Source organism: Furipterus horrens, unplaced genomic scaffold (genome assembly GCF_987537825.1).
Source record: "Furipterus horrens unplaced genomic scaffold, mFurHor1.1.pri manual_scaffold_1, whole genome shotgun sequence".
Classification (NCBI taxonomy): domain Eukaryota; kingdom Metazoa; phylum Chordata; class Mammalia; order Chiroptera; family Furipteridae; genus Furipterus; species Furipterus horrens.
In genome coordinates, this window is record NW_028327171.1 from 157,310,218 (window position 1) to 157,330,489 (window position 20,272).

At 34.8% G+C, this 20,272-nt stretch overlaps 1 protein-coding gene across 1 annotated transcript in view; it reads left to right on the plus strand.

Annotated features, from left to right (window-relative positions):
* The first annotated feature begins 321 nt into the window (after positions 1 to 321).
* The window catches only part of PSMD14 (proteasome 26S subunit, non-ATPase 14), a 102,451-nt gene continuing 82,500 nt past the window's right edge, over positions 322 to 20,272 (plus strand). Inside the window, exons 1-3 of the mRNA XM_090280317.1 lie at positions 322 to 520; positions 6,359 to 6,486; positions 8,770 to 8,821. Of these exons, the coding sequence (XP_090136443.1) occupies positions 8,774 to 8,821 (48 nt within the window). The 5' untranslated portion in view covers positions 322 to 520; positions 6,359 to 6,486; positions 8,770 to 8,773. The remainder of the gene's footprint in view (positions 521 to 6,358; positions 6,487 to 8,769; positions 8,822 to 20,272) is intronic.

The window sequence follows — 20,272 nt, forward strand, 5'->3', positions numbered from 1 at the left end:
CCTTCTTCTCTTTTGCTTTTCAGGTGACGTAGTAAACCTTCTCAGTTTTTGAGTAGGACTGCGGTGAACACCAAAGTGAAAGGGGTCCTGATCTCTAGCAGGTCACCTCCCGGGCTGGGTAGGCCGACAAGCCAGACGTGGGACGCAAGGAGAGAAATAGAGGGTGTTGGAGCTGCCGAGGAGCCAGCGGCACTATTCCGTCCTCCCCTCCCAGCCAAGACCCGAGAAGCCGAGCAGTCCCAGCTGTCTGTCGGGGCGCTCCTCCTGAGGCTCCGGCCGGATTCCAGAGGCGTCTCCAATTGGCCGTCGGGGGAACGGAAGCCGAAGCAGAGCAGTGAACCCGGAAGTGCTTCGCGGCGGAGGCCCGGTCGACTCTTTTGAATGGAATCGGGCTGATTCATCGCCCGTTCGCGGAGCCAGAGCCCGGCGGAGTGTGACCCCTTGCAGCAGCAGCCACCGCCGCCGCGTCACGGCAGCTGGAAGACCAGGGTCCAGACCGCGGAGTCCTGCCCGCCTTCAGGTAAGACGGAGGAGTCATGCTCCGGAGGTCCTCGGAGACAGCCGCGCTAGGCCGCGGCCAGCCCCGCGCTTTCCTGAGTCACGTTGCCCAGCCGATCTGCCACTGGAGGCCCGGGCCCTGACGCAGGGGCTCAGGCTGCTTCGACTTCCTCGCGGGCTATCCTGGTGTGTGGTGGAGTTGGGTGTGAGTGTGCTCTCCTTCCTCCTGGCCTTTCTTCTCCGCTGAATTCATATCCTGCGATCCTCTCCTTCCTAGAGAGGGCGAACCCGTGTTTATGGCCTCAGTTTGCCCTCTATTGATAGTTACCCCTGTTTTGAAAAACTCCAAAGTAGGCGGAAGGAAAGAGGGAGAAAGCATAAAATTAACTTTCTAATTCAATGCACGTTTGCTTCATCATTTGCTCTTCCCATAGGCCTTGACTATTCTCTTAGCGTTAGGTTTTCACCTTTTCAACTCCCTTCCAGAAACAAACAAAAACCACAGATTCACTGGTTTCTCACCTTGAAGATCTTCAAAACGAACTGTGGTTATTTCTGCTCTGCCTTTTAACTAACTTTCAATGGGTTGTAACTGAGTGGTTTTGGTGAATTGATTACATTTACTGTTTTCACTAAAGTAGAAAACTACTACTATGTGTTACCTCCTAATTTTGCTGGGGACGTTACTTAGTTTCAGTCAGAAGAACAAAAAATGTAAACCTTTCGAAAGAGCCTGAATATAAATCTGGTGACCGAATGAAAAAGTCCTGAAATTAAAATGGTACCAAAAGTTGGTAAAGGTTTCATGGAAGAGGCAGGAAAGAGGCTTTAAAAATTAGCATACAAATGTAGTTCTAGGGCAAAAATAATTTTTTTTCACTGCTCACAAAAATATGTTTTTAGTGCTGATGACTGTTTATGAGTAAAACAAGATGGTCACTGGAAATGTTGAAATAACAAAATAAAAACTGAATACCATTTTAGTGGAGATGATTAATGAAATGGTGACCTTGCCCTCTCATGTAAGCCTACCGTCCTTCAAAGTTTAAATTATATGGTTCAAACACATTGTATGGGTTTTTGTGCATTTAAAGAGATTAAGACATAAAATGGCTCAGAATTAACTAGTTACGATATGTTTAGTGGAATGGTATTTAATGAAAAGCCTGAATATTGTTTTAAATTTGTCCCAGAACAAAAATTACATTAGGCCAACAGAAGAAAGTTTTGAAGTCACAATCTTTTAGTGAAGCCTCACCTGTTGAATTTAGGAGATTCCCCTCTTCCCCTCCGTACTTAGAAAATATTATATTGCTATTCTAATAGAAAAGCTGGATTTTAACCTCTCTGACTTGGGTTCATTCTGTTTTGTATTATACTTGTCATGTAAACTGTGTGTTTAGTATCTGAGTTCAGAACCCATGTTTGCAAATCAATAACAAGAAGTGATTATGCTTTTTTTCCAACTTTAATAAAAAGCAATATTCATTTCATAAATCACTGTCCACCTGTGAAAGCCTTACTTGAATACTCGTGATTTCTTACAACCATGTCATATATCCTGTTTTTTAATACTTATTTGACATTCATATTCTGTTTTGTGATATTTTCATGTCGTCGTCTGTAAAATGAGAATTGGACTGAATAATCTTTTCCAGCTCAAAGATAATAATAGTAATAACAACAGTTATTGAGTACCTATGAATGTATCAGGCGCTATATTCGGTGCGTTTATAATATTCTTGCAACAGACTTGACAATTGCAAGGTAAGTATTGGCCCCAGTTTATAGATGACGTTTAGAGTCTAGCAGAAGTTATCTTGTTTTGGATCCTATATGAAGTAGGTGTAGAAACCAGGATTCAAATCTAGGTCTGATTGGACCCAGAGCCTTTCAAGCTCTATTCTGCTATTCTTTCACTTTATGTATTTTTCATGGGTTTACATCATGCCTCCCCAGGTAGATTGTAAATTTTTCAGTGCAAGCCACTAAGTTTCTTAGTGGCTCTATTTTATTATTATGTTATACACACAGTAATACTTAGTAACTGTTTTACTTGAATGGTGTGATTAGGAGACACCACAAGAGATACTTATGATAATTCTATCCTCATTGTTCTGAATTGGGGAAAATCTTGCTTTCAAAATCTTATTTATATAATTAAGTTTAATGATGACTCTCTATTTCTACCACTGAAGAAAGCCTTTAAGAATGTGAAAGAAGTTCCTAATTACTTTCCACAAATCAGAGAGTAGAGGAATTAGAAATACTGTGAAATCACAAAGGATTTAACATCAGTCTGAGAAATAATACTATTTAACTGCAGCATGGGTTGGAGAGTAAAAAAGGAAAATAAGAAATGTAATGGTAAACGCAAACAGCTAAGAGTTTCATGATTTTTGTTTGAATTTTATGAATTATTGGGATACCTTGTAAAAAGGTTGAAAAGTTAAAAATAAAAACGATCACATTCTTTATCCAGATTAAGATAATTTTGAAGGACCTATTTTTTAAGGTTTTCATGTTTCTATGGATTTCCTATAAATATTTCAGAATGATATATTTTAATTAAAGCATTAACATGATTAACTATATCAGGTTCTAATCAGATATTAACTAAGGAGATGAAAAAATGAAAAATCTCTAACCTTTTGAAAATAATGATACTTTGTACTGTTTTTATCAATTAGAATACATTACTATATGTATGGCTTATTACATATAGTTAAACTTTATTCATATTATCTGAAATATTTTAAGTTAATCATATCATGAATGAGCTCTTGAGTCCTCTACTTTTTGTTAGGTGTAAAAACTTGGTTTAGATTCATAGACTTTTTGTATTCCATTTATTTCTAAGAATTGGAAGTATTTTCTTTTATAGTATAACACTTTAATTTTATAAATCCCTTTGGTAATTTCTGTAAAATGCAAGTCCCTTCTCTCCATTGTGGTTCAGTTAGTCCTGTGAAATATGCCCAGTGCTTTAAAACTCCCTAAGTGGCAGACTATGTGTGAAGAAGAATCTGTGTTGGATGAACTGCAGCTGTGCTCATAGGATAGTAGTGCTGATGACAGCAGCTACTATTCGTTGTTTACTTACTATGTGCCAAACATTGTGTTAAATATTGTTTATGTCCATTGTCTTCTCTAATCTTCAAAACAACTCTTTAAGATGGATCCTGTCATAATCCCCATTTTCCAGATGAGGAAACTGAGGCTGAGAGGGGTGACTGATCCAAGGACACAGAGCTAATAAGTTTTGGAGCCAGGGTTTGAATCCTGGCATCCGAACTACAGAATCATAGCTTTTAACTCTCACATGAAAAGAAAAATAGTCATCACCATTTACCACCTAGGTTCTATGTTAGAAATGTTAATAAGTTTAAACATAGAAAATACACATTTTTTTTCTGTATCTACCTGGTTTTGAAGGTACATGCACCTGAAATGGACAACATCCTTTGAATGTAATTAGCTGCTCTTCATCCATCATGTATAAACCTAGTCCATATCCATCTGGTGAAGATCAGCTTCACATTTTAAAAACGTTTCTAAATAATAAAATAACTTATTTCTTCTGGTTTTCCTTGACTTGCAATTCTTGGTATGTGTAAAAATATGCATAACCTAAAATTTACTATTTTAACGACACTTAGGTGTATAGTTCAGTGGCATTCAGTACATTCACACTGTTGTGCAACCATCACCACTATCCACCTCCAGAACTTTTTTATCTTTCCGATTGCAATGCTTTTGAAAACATTGACAGCTCATAATTTTGTTGAAGAGAGGATGGTCATCATCTTTGCTTGCAAATATTTTTATTTTTAGCTTTATAAACACCAATTAGAGTTAGTCCAATGATTTTTGTCCATTTATACATTATCTTTTTTTAATCACCATTGTGTTACACTTTGACGTTTGTTTACATATGAACTGTATCAACATCATAAAAGATAAAAGCATTGTTACACATCTGTAGCAAAACAGTTTCTTGTAAAATAGTGTGTGATGAAGTCCTTGTTGAATGCCTAACTGGATGAGAATGTCATATTTCTGTTTTGGTCTTAGAAATATTGTTGTTTTTTCATTGGTCCTTTTAAATAATTTATTGAGGTGAAATTTACATAACATAAAATTAACCATTTTAAAGTGAACAGTTAGTTCAGTGTCATTCAGTACATTCACAGTGCTGTACAGCTAACAACTCTTAATCAGTTTCAAAACATTTCCGTCATTCTAAAGTAAAATCTGTTACTTTAAATCTGTTCAGCAGTATCTCCATTTTATTCCCTCCACCCAGCCCCTGGCAATCACCAATCTTCATATGTCTCTCAGGATTCATATATTGTGTATCTTTCATATAAATGGAATCATACAACATGTGATCTTTGTGTATGGCTTCTTTCACAAAGCATAATGTTTTGAGGTTTATCAACATTGTAACATGTATCAATACTTCATTTCTTTTTATAGCCAAATACTATTCCATGTTTCATTGTTTATATATATACATATATATATATATACACAGTGCTAGAGTTTGTTTATTTTTTCCTTTGATTCACATTTGGGCTGTTTCCGCTGTTCAGCTATTGTGAATAGTGCCGCTATAAATATGTATGTACAGGTACTTGTTTTAAATACCTGTTTTCACGTCTTTTGGATGTATGTCTAGGAGTAGAGTTGCTGGGTCATATAGTAATTCTTCGTTGAACTTTTTGAAGAGTTCCGAAACTATTTGTCGCACTCATTGGTTCTTAAGTTTGAGAAAATGAACCTGGGATATTGTCATCTGAAGATGCATAATCTGAGATGATTATATCAGTGTTTCTTAACTGGGAGTGATTTTGCCCTTTGAGAGGACATTTGGCAATAATATTTTTGATAATCACTGCTGGATAGGTGCTACTGGCGTCTAGTGGGTAGAGGCCAGGGATTCTGCTAAACGTCCTATAATATATAAGACAGCCCCCTACACAAAAATCTTTTTGGTTTTAAATGTCAGTAGTGCTCCCCAAACCCTGGCTTATACCATGAGTTTTACTGTCATTATTAAAGAATAGAATGCTGTTACATCCTTACATTCATCTTGTGATTCTCTAATAATTGTGAAACATTTTTTTCTTTCAATTCTTTGCCGTTATGGGTGGGATATGAAAAATTCTGAATTCTCAACTGTGTTCAGTGAAAGCTAAAAGAAAACTACAAAGATAATGTCTCTTGTCTTCTATCTTTTTGAAAGATGAAGCAATGCTTTGTGCAGCACAGTAAAAACTAAAGGATGATACAGTAGCTGTAATGTATTTCACCATTGCTTCACTTTGAATGACAGTTATCATTCTTCCCTTTCCTTGTGATTTTAGTCTTTTTGGGCATAGCTGGGAATAATGGATTAAGAAATGGTGAACTAATTTCTGAGATGATGAAAATAGCAAATTTCAAGATATAGGACAAATAACATCACAATGACTCCATAATGCATCATAGATCTCTAATAATATTGCAGTGGACCCAGTATGGTAATTGCACAATTGAATGAATTTTGTTCTATTTAAAAATATAAGTAAATTTTCTCTTTTTTCATTGAAACACCTCTAGAAAGACAAAGTCATGAAATATTAATTTTTACGTATAATTATGAACTGCTCAAAAATTAAAAACAAAACTTTGATACAGGATTAATTACTATGTTCTGTAGCTCCTAGGATGGCATTTCATTTTATACCCTGTGGCCATTAAAACATCCATTTTGATTTGTTTCATTTTTAGGAATTTTGCTTCTCATAAAGCTCTTGTTACATATTCTTTTTAGTTCTCAACATAATTATATCTTATTTTATTTACTTTTTTTTAGGAGAGAGAGAAAAAAATTCTTGGATAAAATCATACCTGCCATTATTAGCCAAGAGCTTGACTTAGAAAAAACTTGTCGAAGTCAACAAATTGAAGCCTAATACCACAGGAATTGTAATTACTGACCAGGTGAGAATTAAGAATATATTTTATTATTAACCTGTTCTTTCAGGAGATGTTATAAGGATGTTATGAAAATATATCATTTTTAACACTTGTCAAGTTATAAATCAGATAACCAGATTTAAGGATTCATTGAAGTAATTTAGATAATAGCATTTTTGTTTGTGTTTGCTTCCTGTAAACTTTAAAAAAGTAGTGTGATTTAGAACATTTATCAGTGTATTTCATTTCCAAATGTTAGTATTTTTATTAGATTTGGTTATCTTAAGATGTCTTAGTTTGTTAAATATTTTTTCCTGTTTGCTGAGACATCTAGTTTTGCTAAAGACACAAATTTGACCTGCCAGGTTTTCTTTCCCTCTGCTCATATTTATTTACAGCATCTGGAGTCTGTGTAAAGTCATCAGAAACACTGCAATGGAAATAGATAAACTGAACACAGCTGGGAGTTGATTTGGGCCTGAAATGTATATACTGTCTAAAGTATATATATATACTGTTAGTTTTTTTCCATTTGTTTTTAAGTTTGTAAGCTTGAAATGGTCCAAAAGCAAACTTTTTTTTCTTTGGTAATACAATATATTCTAGAGAAATGTCTTTAATATTTTAAAGTATACAGGGTTTTATTTTTTTCTGTCTACAGCCTTTAAAAAGTGCTATGTATTGAATTACATATTTTAGTTGAAGAATTTTAATGAGAATTTGATGGAGATTTTATTTGTAAATGTTGCTGTCAAGAGTATGAGTTAAGGTTGTAAAGCAAAAATTTGTCTAAACTATCAAGTTTTCCTCTGTGCCTTTTCAGTTTTTAAAATAAGTTTATTTGTTGTGAATCTCATAGACTTGTGGAGTGAAAGCCAGATACAAAAGTATATGACTTCATTTCTATAGAATTCAAAAATAGCAGAACTAATCTCTGCTGTTAGAAGTTGGAATTCTACCTTTGTGGGGTGGTAAAGACTGGGAAGAGGGCATGAGGTGTTCTTAAGTGCTAGTAATGTTCTGTTCCTTCATCTATGTGGTGATTATGGGGAGTGTTCACTTTGTAAAAATTCCATGGCTGTATCATTTGTGTACTCTTACATATGTGGACTTGATGAAAGATTGCAATGTTAACATTGTTAAATATTCTCAGGATTGAATTATTAGCAGGATTCAACGAACATGATAAGGCACTAAAGTAATGATCATAAATACATTATTGAATTTCAGTTTGGATCACAGTTTAACTAGTTAATCAATATGGACAAATGACTAAACATCTGTTAGCATTTAAGTGAGAATGTATTTGTAGTAATACCATTTTCTAAAGCATACATTTAGGAAGAAGAGGAATTTTAAGACATGTTAGCAAGTAGAAAAAAAGACTTTGTTCTCATGTTTAAGTATTTAGTTGTGTGGGATATTCATTTTTATTAATTTGATTACTTCTTTTAGTGTATTTAAGGCCATATTAGTACCCTTAATATTTTTTTCCTTTGAGTTTTTGGTGAAATTTTTAGGCTTATCAGAATGTCTTCTGTAGTTATTGCAGACATAAAAAATACATCAGATTTCAAAGTTAATCCTCTCTGTATCTATTAGCTCTCAGATTGTAATTGAGAACAGCAGCTGAATTTCCTTAGTGAAGAAGGTACACATCGCTACAATACCTGAAACAACACACAATGTCTCTGTAGGTTCTAAAACACTATCTTAATACATTTAATGTTTACTTTAATATTTCTTTTAGTATAATGAGTTCATTTTTAAAAAGCCTTTGATGCTAATTCAGAGATCCATAATCTGCTCACAACATCTTTCACATATAGTTTTGATGATAACTGACAAGCTGTAAGTTAATTAGCACAGAACTTACTAATGAGGATGTTAAAATTTAATTTAAAAGTGAGGATTTTTATTTGTACACTGTGGACAAATTGAAGGAAATTCAATCATACATATGATAAGCACTTCAGGCACTTTTTCCTTATTGGGGTACTTTATTAGATAACAATAAGAAAATATAATTAACTTAATGATAGCAAAGTTTTGAAATTATGCTAAGATTGCTTGTCTTTAAAACTGGGGATAACCCAAAACCAAAGCAGTAAAATTAGGTCTCTTAATTAGCATGGAAGACAGCTTCTTGAATTAATATGTGGTGTTAATTAACAGGAAGTCTGATGTTGTGTTGTAATTACCACCAATATTTTTGACATACTGAGTGACTGAAGGTGAATTATATAGATAGCAATTGAGTAAACACTTTTGTGCTTAGAAACGTTTTCCTTTGTTTCTGTTTTCTAGAAATATGGATAGACTTCTTAGACTTGGAGGAGGTATGCCTGGACTGGGCCAGGTTAGTATATAGATGCTCAGTATTTCTTTGTGTGTAAACGGCAAGCCTTTTTCTAGTTATCCAAAGAGAAGGAAATCACTCCCAAGAAAATCACCTCATAGATAACCTTATGGTAAGAAGCTTAACTTATTGCTGGTTTCAACACTAAATAACATGTGGAGAACATTTTCTATTATCTTAATTTAATTTTCACCTAGGAATAGGAATTTTCTCTTATTTGCTTTGATTTAAAATTTTGGAATATGTGAGACTATCAGACTTGTCTTTTAGTAAAAAAGGGACCAAAATGTCTTATTTGGGGGTTTACAGTGTAGACTTTAAAAGTACACATGAAAAAGTAAACATGGCCTACTCTTGGTAAGATCCAGGAAACTGACCCATAAAATGTTTGTATGTACAATCTTAAGACTGACAACTTCCTGTTAGTAATTATGATGTGTGACTGAATTAATAAGTAATCTTTTTTCTTTAAATTTGATATATATTTTTTATATTCTTATTAAAATTAAATGAGTTTTTAGTTGTTTTAATGTTATCATTTATCTTGTTCCATGCTGTTGAGCAAATGACCTCTAAATAGACTTCTATCTCAGGGTAGTCTATCTACTTTCACTTAAGAAATGTCTGCCTCTTTTGAGTTCTACATTAATTATTATTTTACTCCTCCGATAATAGGAGAGATGATTATGTGTTGTTCCTTTCTTTTATGTAATGAATTGTTTTATTTCCAGATTTTGGGACTATTTTTAGAACCCTTTTAGTTACCAACTTTACCTCACTTCTGTATTACTTCAATGACTTTTGTCTTCCTTCATTCAAAGTAGTCTATATTTTGTGTACTAAACATTGTTTTTTGAAATTTCATGAAGTTTTTAGTGTTTGAGACACTTTTTCAATAATTCTTTGATTAGATCTATCATGGTTTATGACTAATAAATGTTTTAGAAAGTTGAATTCATTTGTGATTCTATATATTGGATCCTTGCATAGACTTCAGTTATTTTTCATTTACTTCTGTTAGTTTTAAATATTCTCATGTTTCTTTGTTGTTAGCCTGTATCTTCTTGATTGTTCAGTTTTGTAAGATGTAATCCATTCTCTTAAGAGGTCTAAGCATCTCTGAACTTGATGCTTCCAAAGCTGCTTGTGTATTTTTGAGCTGACGTGCTATGTAGGTATTGCAAATTTACCTACAAATTATAGGTAATAATGTAGCCTTAGTAGAAACTTAACAGAAGTTGCATCAAATTTAAATGCTAAAATAATTTTCCTTAAGCATTAGATGCAATAAATTAATGTACATATCCATCCTGGAATCCATGCTGGGAAATTGCTGGACATGGAATAATGGTTTTACTGACCGCAGATTAAGCTACATCATATCTCAATGGCCACTGCAAAGCTTGCATTAGTAGAAAACTAAGTTTTGGTTCAGTAACTTTTCTTTGGTTTGTGATAATTTAATCAGCCCTTGGGTCCTCAGTTTTTTCCGTATTTGAATTTAAAAATACATTACTTAAGAATCTGTCATTTTATGTATGTGTTTCATATGCCCAGTTAGATGGCAAATTTTCAATGGAAAAATTTGTGTGGGTTCCTATTTCTGTGATAGCTCCTTTATCAAATACTACGTGTTAAAGGATTAAAAAATTTTCCTAAAATTTATTCTACTCTTGTTTTAGACTAATTTGTCATATACTTATAATGTTACTTCTGCAAAATGAAATGTTAAGTATATTATCTTTTAATAAACAGGAATTAAGTATTAAGTGTATTGTTTATTTTTAGTAAGAAGTCAAATGTCTTTGGATTGATAATAGCCACTCTTGCCATTAGCTAATGCATAGCAGCCAATAAAAGTAGAAAAGGAGATGTAAGTTGTTTTACCCTCCAGACATCAGTAGAGAATATTACTATCTTACCATTTAATGGACAAGGCAGAATTTTTCTCATATCTTTCCACAAAACCTGCTGGTAAGTTTGCTGATGGGCCTTTTAAATCATGGGAATAAGAGCAGAATAGAGTTCTTTCTTTATTCTAAGTACTGTTACCTTTCTCTGAATAGAAGTAACCTTTCTCTTTTCCATGGCTGATCTGTCAGCTTATTCTCTGATCCCATCCTCTTGAAACCTTGCTCCATTGACTGTCCCCCTTCTCTGCCTACAAAGATGTTTAATTCTCCTGTATTCTAAAAACAACAAAACTTCACTGTACCCTGAGATTAAACCTTTTCTTCCATTTATTCTAAAATTTCCAAAATAATAGCTTATTCTCACATATTCTACTTCCTTACCTGTATTGACTCTCCTGAGATTAATATTCTGGCCTCTTCATTACTGTACTAGAATTACTTCAATTGCCAAGTCTGTTTTACCTATTTTTAGTTCTTTTTTAACTAGACTTCAATATTCCACACTATTCACAATGTCTTTCTTAAAACTTTCTCTTCCATTAGCTTTATCATGGTACTTTTTTCTTACTTCTTCATTATGGTGTCTATACGTATAAAACAACTTCATTTAAAGTCTTATTTTTTTAATACTACATTTTAAAATATTAATATTTGGACAGGGGTAGGCTAAAATAATTAAATCAGTCCATAGTCTCCTACTCTAATATAACTTATGCCATAGGGAATTACCAGGGTAAATAAAAACATTGTTGCTTAATCTAGGCCTTACATTCTAGTAGATAACATGGCAATCATGTTTTAAGTGCCTGATACATATTAACTACTTTGAATAAATGAATACTAGTGCTTACTATAAATAATGTCATTTGTAAGTATAGTGGATGTAGGGTTCAATTTTTTTCCCCAAAAAGGGGAAAATGGGACAGATTTGAGGAGATGATATTTGAGCTAAATTTTAGAATATATGCCAAGATATATTTAGAAAGGCTGGTAAAAAGATGATGGGAGGGGAAATGAGAAAAGAAGGTGATAAAAGAGTTTAGAGAAGATTATGAAAGGTGTTGAATGCCATTCTTAGTTTTACTTTTTATCCCATAAGTATTTTAGTTTCATGATATATTTTTTAAGCAGTGTTTTTGAAGAGTAATTTTAGTTTGAAGAATAGGTAGAAGGGAAGAGATTGAAGGCAAAACCATTGATTATAGGAAATACTTCTGACTTTTTACCTTCCAGACACATAGGATTATACTTTTCCATCATTTTTGAAGTTAGCCTGACCATGATTGTACTTTGAACAATGGGATGTGAGTTGGAAATGAACAGGTCACTTTTAGGTGAAAGCTTTAAGAATCAGTGTGAGACTTGGCTACATTGGTAATCAAGGCAACATGGAGATGGAACTTTTCATAGCTAAGTCCCCCAGAGAGAATGACATGTAACCTGTAAGTCAGAAATCCTGTGATTTTTTTTGTGTGTGAAATGCCCTAATATTTTTTGGTCCCCAATTTTTATTTTAAGGAAACTGGTATAGGTCAAACTAAGCTCATACGCAGGTCCATGTTGCCTGTAAGTGATCAGTTTGTATTTCTTTGATACAGACCTCAGTAATTCCCAGATTCAAAAATAAGGGAAAATACTGTAGCTAAGTGATCAAATAAGGCTTTCTGAAAGTGGTGAGATGTAAGCTACATTTTGAAGGATTATTTCAGGTGACTAGATTTTAAAAAATAACTTGATGAATTAGATATGATCTATTTTACTTATTATAATTTATAAATCCATACAGTGCATGGGTTTTATATAATAACAGCCTTTTTTTGGTTTCTTAATGGATCTTGGATGAGAGGTAGTCTTTCAATTACTTGCCTCTTAGGATTTGGCCTAATGTTTTATAGAAAGGATTAATTTAATATAGCAATGGGGAAATGACTGGAATAAATTAAGAAATAATGTTTTCATGGATGAGGAATCTTAATATCATATTCTGGTTCTCTCCAATTAATCATAAATTCAATGTAGTTCTAATAAAAATACCATCCAGAATTTTCTTGGAATTACAAAACTAATTCTAGAATTCATAAAGGAGAAAGCAATCCAAGAATAGCAAAGAAATTCTTTGCTTTACCAAATATCAAAAGATATGTTAGTGCTGTATAACTCAAGGAGGGTTCTACTAGTATAGTGATAGCCAGGTAGATCAGTATAATCAAACAGAAAGCCCAGAAATGGCTTCATGTGTATATGGGAACTTAATTTTTGATAGAGATGGTATTAAAAATTAGAGGGGGAGGAGAAGCCTGTTCATTAAATGATACTGAAGCAGGGACTTTCTATATGAGAAGAAAACTAATACTAGATTCCTACATTATTCTGTATATAAAAATGTATACCAAATGAAGACCTAACTGAAAATCTAACTTTATAATTTTGGAAGACGTACCCATTAGGTTGGCTGTTATCTACAGATAAACCAAAACAACCGTTGATGAGGATAGAACCCTTGTGTATTCCTAGTAGGAATGTAACATTTTGTGACTTCTGTGGAAAACATACAATTACCATATGATTCAGCGATTTCATTACTGGGTATATGCCTCAGGGAATTGAAAACAGGGACTCAAACGGATATTTGTACACCAGTGTTCATAGTAGTATTATCTACAATAGCCAAAATGTCAAAACAGCTTGTGTCTATTGATGGATGAATGAATAAAAAAAATGTGATATATATGTACCATGGAAGATTACTCAATTTTAAAAATAAGGAAATTCTGCCACATGGTATAACATGGATGAACCTTGAAGACATTATGCTAAATGGAATAATCCAGTCACAAAAGGATGAGCTATTGTGTCATTCCACTTATATGAGGTATTAGAATAGTCATATTCATAGAGACTGAAAGTAAAATGGTGGTTGCCATGGGATGGGGCTCATAGTGGAGTGAGGAGTTAATGATTAATGAGTACAGTGTTTCATTTTGGGAAATAAGTTTCTGGAGATGGATAGTGGTTATGGCTGCATAACAGTGTGAATGTACTTAATGCCACTGAACTGTACACTTAAAAATGGCTAAAATGGGGGGGGACCAAGATGGCCGCGGAGTAGGAACAGTGTTCTCAGCTCGCTCCTGTTAAGGAGACAATCCAGGAGGAACAAACTCGGGGAGGAATGACTGAGTTTGCTACATATATTTCACAATAAAAAAGGTTTCAAGAAGGCAATGGAGTCCTGACTTCCGGCCAAGATGGAGGCTTAGACGGACACGCTAGGTCTCCCTCTACAACTATAGAGGAATACAACTACTTCAAAACAAAGGATAACTAGAAATTCCAGAAAAAAGAAAACTACACAGAAGCCCAACACATGAAGTTATAAACCAGCGGTGCCATTTGGGCAGGTAAGAGTTAAAGAAGGCAAAGCTGTTTGCGGAGCGGCCGGCGGGGCGGCGAAAAATCCCGGAGGCAATCAAGCCCCTGGCGTGCGGGACTCCAATCAAGCCCCTGGCGTGTGCGACTCCGGCGCTGGGGAAAGCAGCCGCAGCATCGCCTTGAACAGTGAGGCCCAGGGGGGCGGGAGGACGGATCCCGGTCTCCTAGCTGAATAACTGTGTGAATCCATCTTGGACCCCCGCCCCCACAGAAAGCACCACAGGGCTGCGAAATAGGTCGCGGACAGGCAGGCGCCGGCGGTCGCTAATTTGTGACGCGTACACAGGCACCGCCCCCGACAGCCGGCCCAGGAAAACAAAACGCATCTGTCAAAATGTGGCAGACAAATATAGAGATCCCGGTGGCACAACTCACCAGACAGCAGATAGAGAACCTGACAGATGAACAGATAAGAAACCTGTCAGAGGCTCAGTTCTGGGCCATTGTTATCAGGTGGCTTACAGAATTCACAAAAGAGCAGGAAAAAGATATGAAAGAAGCGAAAAACTTTCATAACGAAAGGAACAAAACCACATACGAGACAGAAGGTGAGGAATCCAGAGTTCATTTCAACAAACTGGAATATAGAGAAGGAACAAGCAGTCAACCAATGCAGAGAGAGGAAATAGGAAGCAACAATGAGAGGATCAGAAACCTCTGGGACAGCTATAAAAGGCCCAACATAAGAATCATTGGTTTGCCAGAGAATGAGGAAGATGAACTAGAACTTGAAAAATTGAGTGAAAATATAATAAAGGAGAACTTCCCAGACTTGGGGAAGGGAATAGACTTGCAGGTCCAGGAAGCAAGGAGAGTTCCCAAGAGACTGGACCCAGGGAGAACCACTCCAAGACACATTATAATCAAAATGTCAAAAATTAAAGATAAAGAGAGAATCTTAAAAGCAGCAAGAGAGAAGAAAAGAATTATGTACAAAGGGGTCCCAATTAGACTATCAGCTGACTTCTCAAGGGAAACCCTACAGGCAAGAAGGGACTGGCAAGAAATATTCAAAGTAATGAAAATCCAAAACCTACAACCACGAATACTCTATCCAGCGAAATTGTCATTCAGAATAGAAGGACAGAGAAAGTGTTTCCAGGACAAAATAAAACTGAAAGAGTTCATTAGATCCAAACCACTGTTATATGAGATGTTAAAGGGACTGGTTTAAAAAACAGAAGCTAGGGAGATGAAACAAAGGCAAATGAAACAGGCAACGAGAGTGGAAAAGGAACTGTGGGTACGGGAAGCATAGTGGGGGGAGGTCAACAGGGAGGGGGAGTGGGGAGAGGGAGGGAGATGATATAGGAATTGGGGATCATGGTAGGAGGGAATGGAATAGACGGAGAGAGGTTGGGAGGAACTGTATGCACAACTAATGGACATAATCTAAAAGGGGGGGACAACTGGAGGGAGGGGGGCCACCGGGTGGAGGGGAGCAGAGGGAAGGGAAATTGGCACAAATGTAATATTTTAATCAATAAAACACATTAAATCTGAAAAAAAAAATGGCTAAAATGGTAAATATTATGTATATTCTACCACAATAAAAATTCAATTACCATATCTTTACAATATTAATAATAGCTACTGCCCTGGCTAGTGTGGCTGAGTGGATTGAGCCCTGGCCTGTGAACTGAGAGGTAGCTAGTTTGATTCCCAGTCAGGGCACATGCCCTGGTTATGGGCCAGATCCCCATTTTTGGGTGTGCAAGAGGCAACCACATTGATGTCTCTCTTTTTCTCCCTCTCTCCCACTCTCTCTGAAAGTAAATGAATAAAATCTTTTTTAAAAATAGCTACCTCAGATTGTTCTTACAAGGATAAAATAAACTCAGATGTGAACATGTCAGACAGACAGTAAATAGCTGCAAAATAATATTTTAGAAGAAAATTTCATGTCCTTATGACCTTAAAATTAGGAGAGCATAATTCAAAAGAGAAGATTGGTAATTTGACTACCTCAGTACATTACTAACTCTTGTCCCAACAAAGACAATGAAAAGAAACTTTAAAGACAAGCAATAGAGGGAGAGAAGTTATTTGCAACACATTTATCTGCAACGCATTTAGCAGAACCATAAGTCAGTAAGATGATAAAGAAAACCTCATAGAAAAAAAAGAACACGAAATGGTCATTTGTAGAGCAGGACTTGCCAGCAAACATATGAAAAGATACTCAACCTCACTGTATATCAGGGAAATGAAAATTAAAACAAGTATTAGATTTTTTTTTTTTTTTAACAAAAGTATTGTATCAAGTGTTAATGAAGATTTGGGAAAGCAAAAATTCTCATGTAAGTTTTTTTTCTCTTAGGGTGGGTTGATGGCAGGGTGAGGGACTTGATTGAAAATTGTATCTCGGTGCTTACTTAGAACTTTACCTGGTAAATAGAAGATCATAAATATATGCTGAGTGAACACACCTATGTGGAGTATAATTGGTGAAAGTCACTCTGGAAAGCAATTTGACAGTATCTAGTGAAGTTGAAAATGCCTAACTTCTGTGACTCAGCAATTCCATATTCTCTTTAGTGAAACTTAACATGTGTAGAGACATGTTTAAGGATATTCTTTATGACATTGTTTGGGTTATTGAAAAATCGCACAATACTTAAACATCTCTCTGTGGCAAAATGTATTACAATGCAATATTATGCAGCAGTTAAAATGAACTAGATTCTATATATCGATATCTATACTAGGCCTTATAAACAAGAGATAAATTTAGGTTATAGAGCTATATATACAATATGAAAGCATTAACATTAATTTAAAAAACATAAAATAACACCTTTTTTAAGTGTACATAACTTGAGTAAAAGGGTTACAAAATTTATAGCAGCACTGTCCAGTAGAACTTTCTACAATGATGGGAGTGTTCTATACCTGCACTATTAAGCCCTTGAAATGTGACTGGAACAATTGAAAACTAATTTTATTTAATTTTAATTAACTTTAATAACCACATGTAGCTATCGAGACCAGGTGATGTGCTTAATGTGACCAAATAACTGAGTCTTTAGTTTTATTTAAGTTTATGTAGCCACATGTAGCAGTGGTTGCCGTATTGTATAGCACAGGTCTAGATATAACCCATTCCAAATTCATGAGCAGGGAGGAAGGCTAAAGGAACTTCCACTTCATAATAATGTTTTCTTTTTAATTAAAAACGAAAGAACTACATTATGTGTAAAGTGATATCAAATAACATTTATCTTTAGTTTTTTTTTTTTTTTAAGCCACTAAGTAAAACAAAGTCAGAAATTCCTTTTATTGTTTATTACTTTTTCTCATACCTTATTTGGGCATTCCATATTCTCCTTTGGTTGATGAGGATAACTCTAAAGAGGTTGCCAGAGGTTAGATCGTGCAGGGCCTTCTAGAAGGTTCTCTTCTGAGAGAGTTGGGGAGTCATTAGAGATTTTTGAACAAAAGAATTATGCTTATCAGACTTACATTTTTAAAGAACCTGGATACTCTGGAGATGAGACATAAGAAGGCAAGAATGGAAGCATAGACAAGAAGCTACTACAGTACTGTTTTAAAATTACAGATTATGGTATTTATCTTTATTGCATATTTATTTGATAGAGAGATTCTGGTGTAGTTTAATGTGTACAATTAGTTTTTGCACCTGTCACATTTGAACTAAAATTATTTATTAACTACTGGCACAGTAGTATGAAAATGAGCAGGCTTTTACAGAAGACTTTTCATGAGGTTTCTTTATGTTCCTTGAGCTCTTTAGCCTATCTATATTGGCAGTTTTATATATACCGAAGGATACTTCTGGTTACCTTTTTTCCGTTTGCTTCTTTGGCTATCCTGATGTGATCCTATGAACATTTACAAAGACCTTTCTAAACATTGGTAGATTAATTTGGCTACTTTTCTTCCTAATAAGAGGTAGAGAAGGGTCAAATTTTAATTGTCGTATTTCTTTGCTTATCTACGCATAGTGATTTTGCTTTAGAAACAAAGGAAAAATACAAGACAATTTTTAAGTTTTTTCATTTGTTGCTCTTGTTATATAATAACTTATTTTAAGATGTATAGTTCCTAATCATTCTATTCATGGAATTGAGCTGATGTTTCTACTGCAGAGAATTTAGAAAGAGGTCAGGTCAAAAGCAAGTTAATTAGAGCATACTCTTTCTAGTTGTCATTGTAGCATTATTCTTTTTAATAGAAATTAAACCCCATGAAAAATGTGGTGCTTTTGAGAAATGTCAAAACAACTCTTGAGAGTTCTCAAGTAAGTAAAAGGGAAACAAATTCATGGTGGGTGCATTCTAGTTAATCTGTGTTATTTTGTTTGAACATTCTAGTTGTGACTGGTCTTTTAAGAGGAAAGATTTTTGACATTGTGAGTGTTAAATTACTATTTTAATAAGAAATTACTCTAAATGATTTTTAGTTCTTTAGAACATAGGGGGAGCACTGATATAGTTTTCAATTACAGTGAAATTGTCTTCCAAAATTAATCTCATTCTGATGAAATAGAAAATCAAAATAATGAGGAAAAATGTTAAGATTTTAAATTTGAAATCAAGGATATTACAGAACTACGACATTGATACCTTTTTTGATAAGAAGGGTATATGGGATAAGAAATGATAAGATACCTCCAATATAGGAAACTTAAGACATTATAATATAATCTTAATATTCCAAATGTATAGGGGTATTATGATCATAAATATTCAATCCATGTCTTTTCCTTCCCTACCCTCAACATTATTTTACATGTTTGATCTACTGGTTACATTGCTCATTTGGTACATTGATTTTTGGTTTCCTATCTTAAACTTGTATAACATAACTTCTAATTTTTCAGTTCACATTATTATTTGGACAGTTCTCAAGATATCACACTGATTTAAAATCTGAACAGACGTGGCCAGTGTTCTCTCCCACAACGCCCATTCATGGTGATTCTTTGCGGGATGTTACCTGGGTTGAGTGCCCTGGAAGTATGCCATCAGAGCAAGGCAATGGTTTCCACTGGACAGGGTCCCAGTGCTGCTTTTCCAACTGTTCCCAGTGATTTCACAGGCTCTTCCCTCCAGGGTACTGAATGTTGCATGGTTGGGCACAATGGGAAGGCTTAGGGACAATAAAGAGTAAGTTAATAATTAATGATAGTTATATTTTAACTCATTGTATATTTTTTAAAGATTTTATTTATTTACTTTTAGAGAAAAGAAAAGAATGGGAGAGAAACATTAATGGATTGCCTCTCATACATGCCCCGACTGGGGGCCAAACCCAGAACCCAGGCATCTGCCCTGACTGGGAGTTGAACCGATGACGTTTTGCTTTGCAGGAGGATGGCCAAGCAAATGAGCCACACCTCTGAGGGCTACATTTCCTCTCTTTTTACTTGATTACATTCTTACTTTTCTGTGGTAGCTCTGTGTTAATTAGTTTTTTTATTCCTTAGTGTTGGTAAGCACCAGAGCCTGAGTACAGTAATTGGAAGCAAAATGTTTATCAAAAGTATACAGTAGTCCTTCTCTATTTCGTGGTTCACTAATCGCAGCCTCACTGTATTGCGGGATTTTTAAAAATATTATATTTAAATATTTATCACAGATTTTTCGCTATAACGTGGGATTTTGTGGTACTGGACATGTATGTTGTTAAAGTTACCTAGGTTTAAGAATGTAGAATAAATGTAAGGTTCCTACTTCGCGGGGGCGTCTGGCACGTAATACCCGTGATAAATGAGGGAATATTGTATAGTAAACTGACAAAACCTAGTTTTGAAAAAGCACCCCTTTCTGTTTTATAGAAAAGGTGTTTTGTTTTTTAAATTTCATTAGAAACTCTTTCATTACTTAATAGAATACATATTTGTTACCATTATCTAGCTGTGCCAGTATGGGGAGATAATTTTTATTTGACTTCAGTTTGCACCTGGTTGCAGTTTCTGGCTACTATTCTTTCCCATTTGCAGGTTCTGATTATTACATAAAATTCCTGATTTCTATTTTATAGACTAAATGAGTACTTCAGATATCTTTTTTTTTTTTAATGTTTTTTATTGATTATATTGTTACAACAGTTCCAATTTTCTCCGTCTTGTTCCCCTCCACCC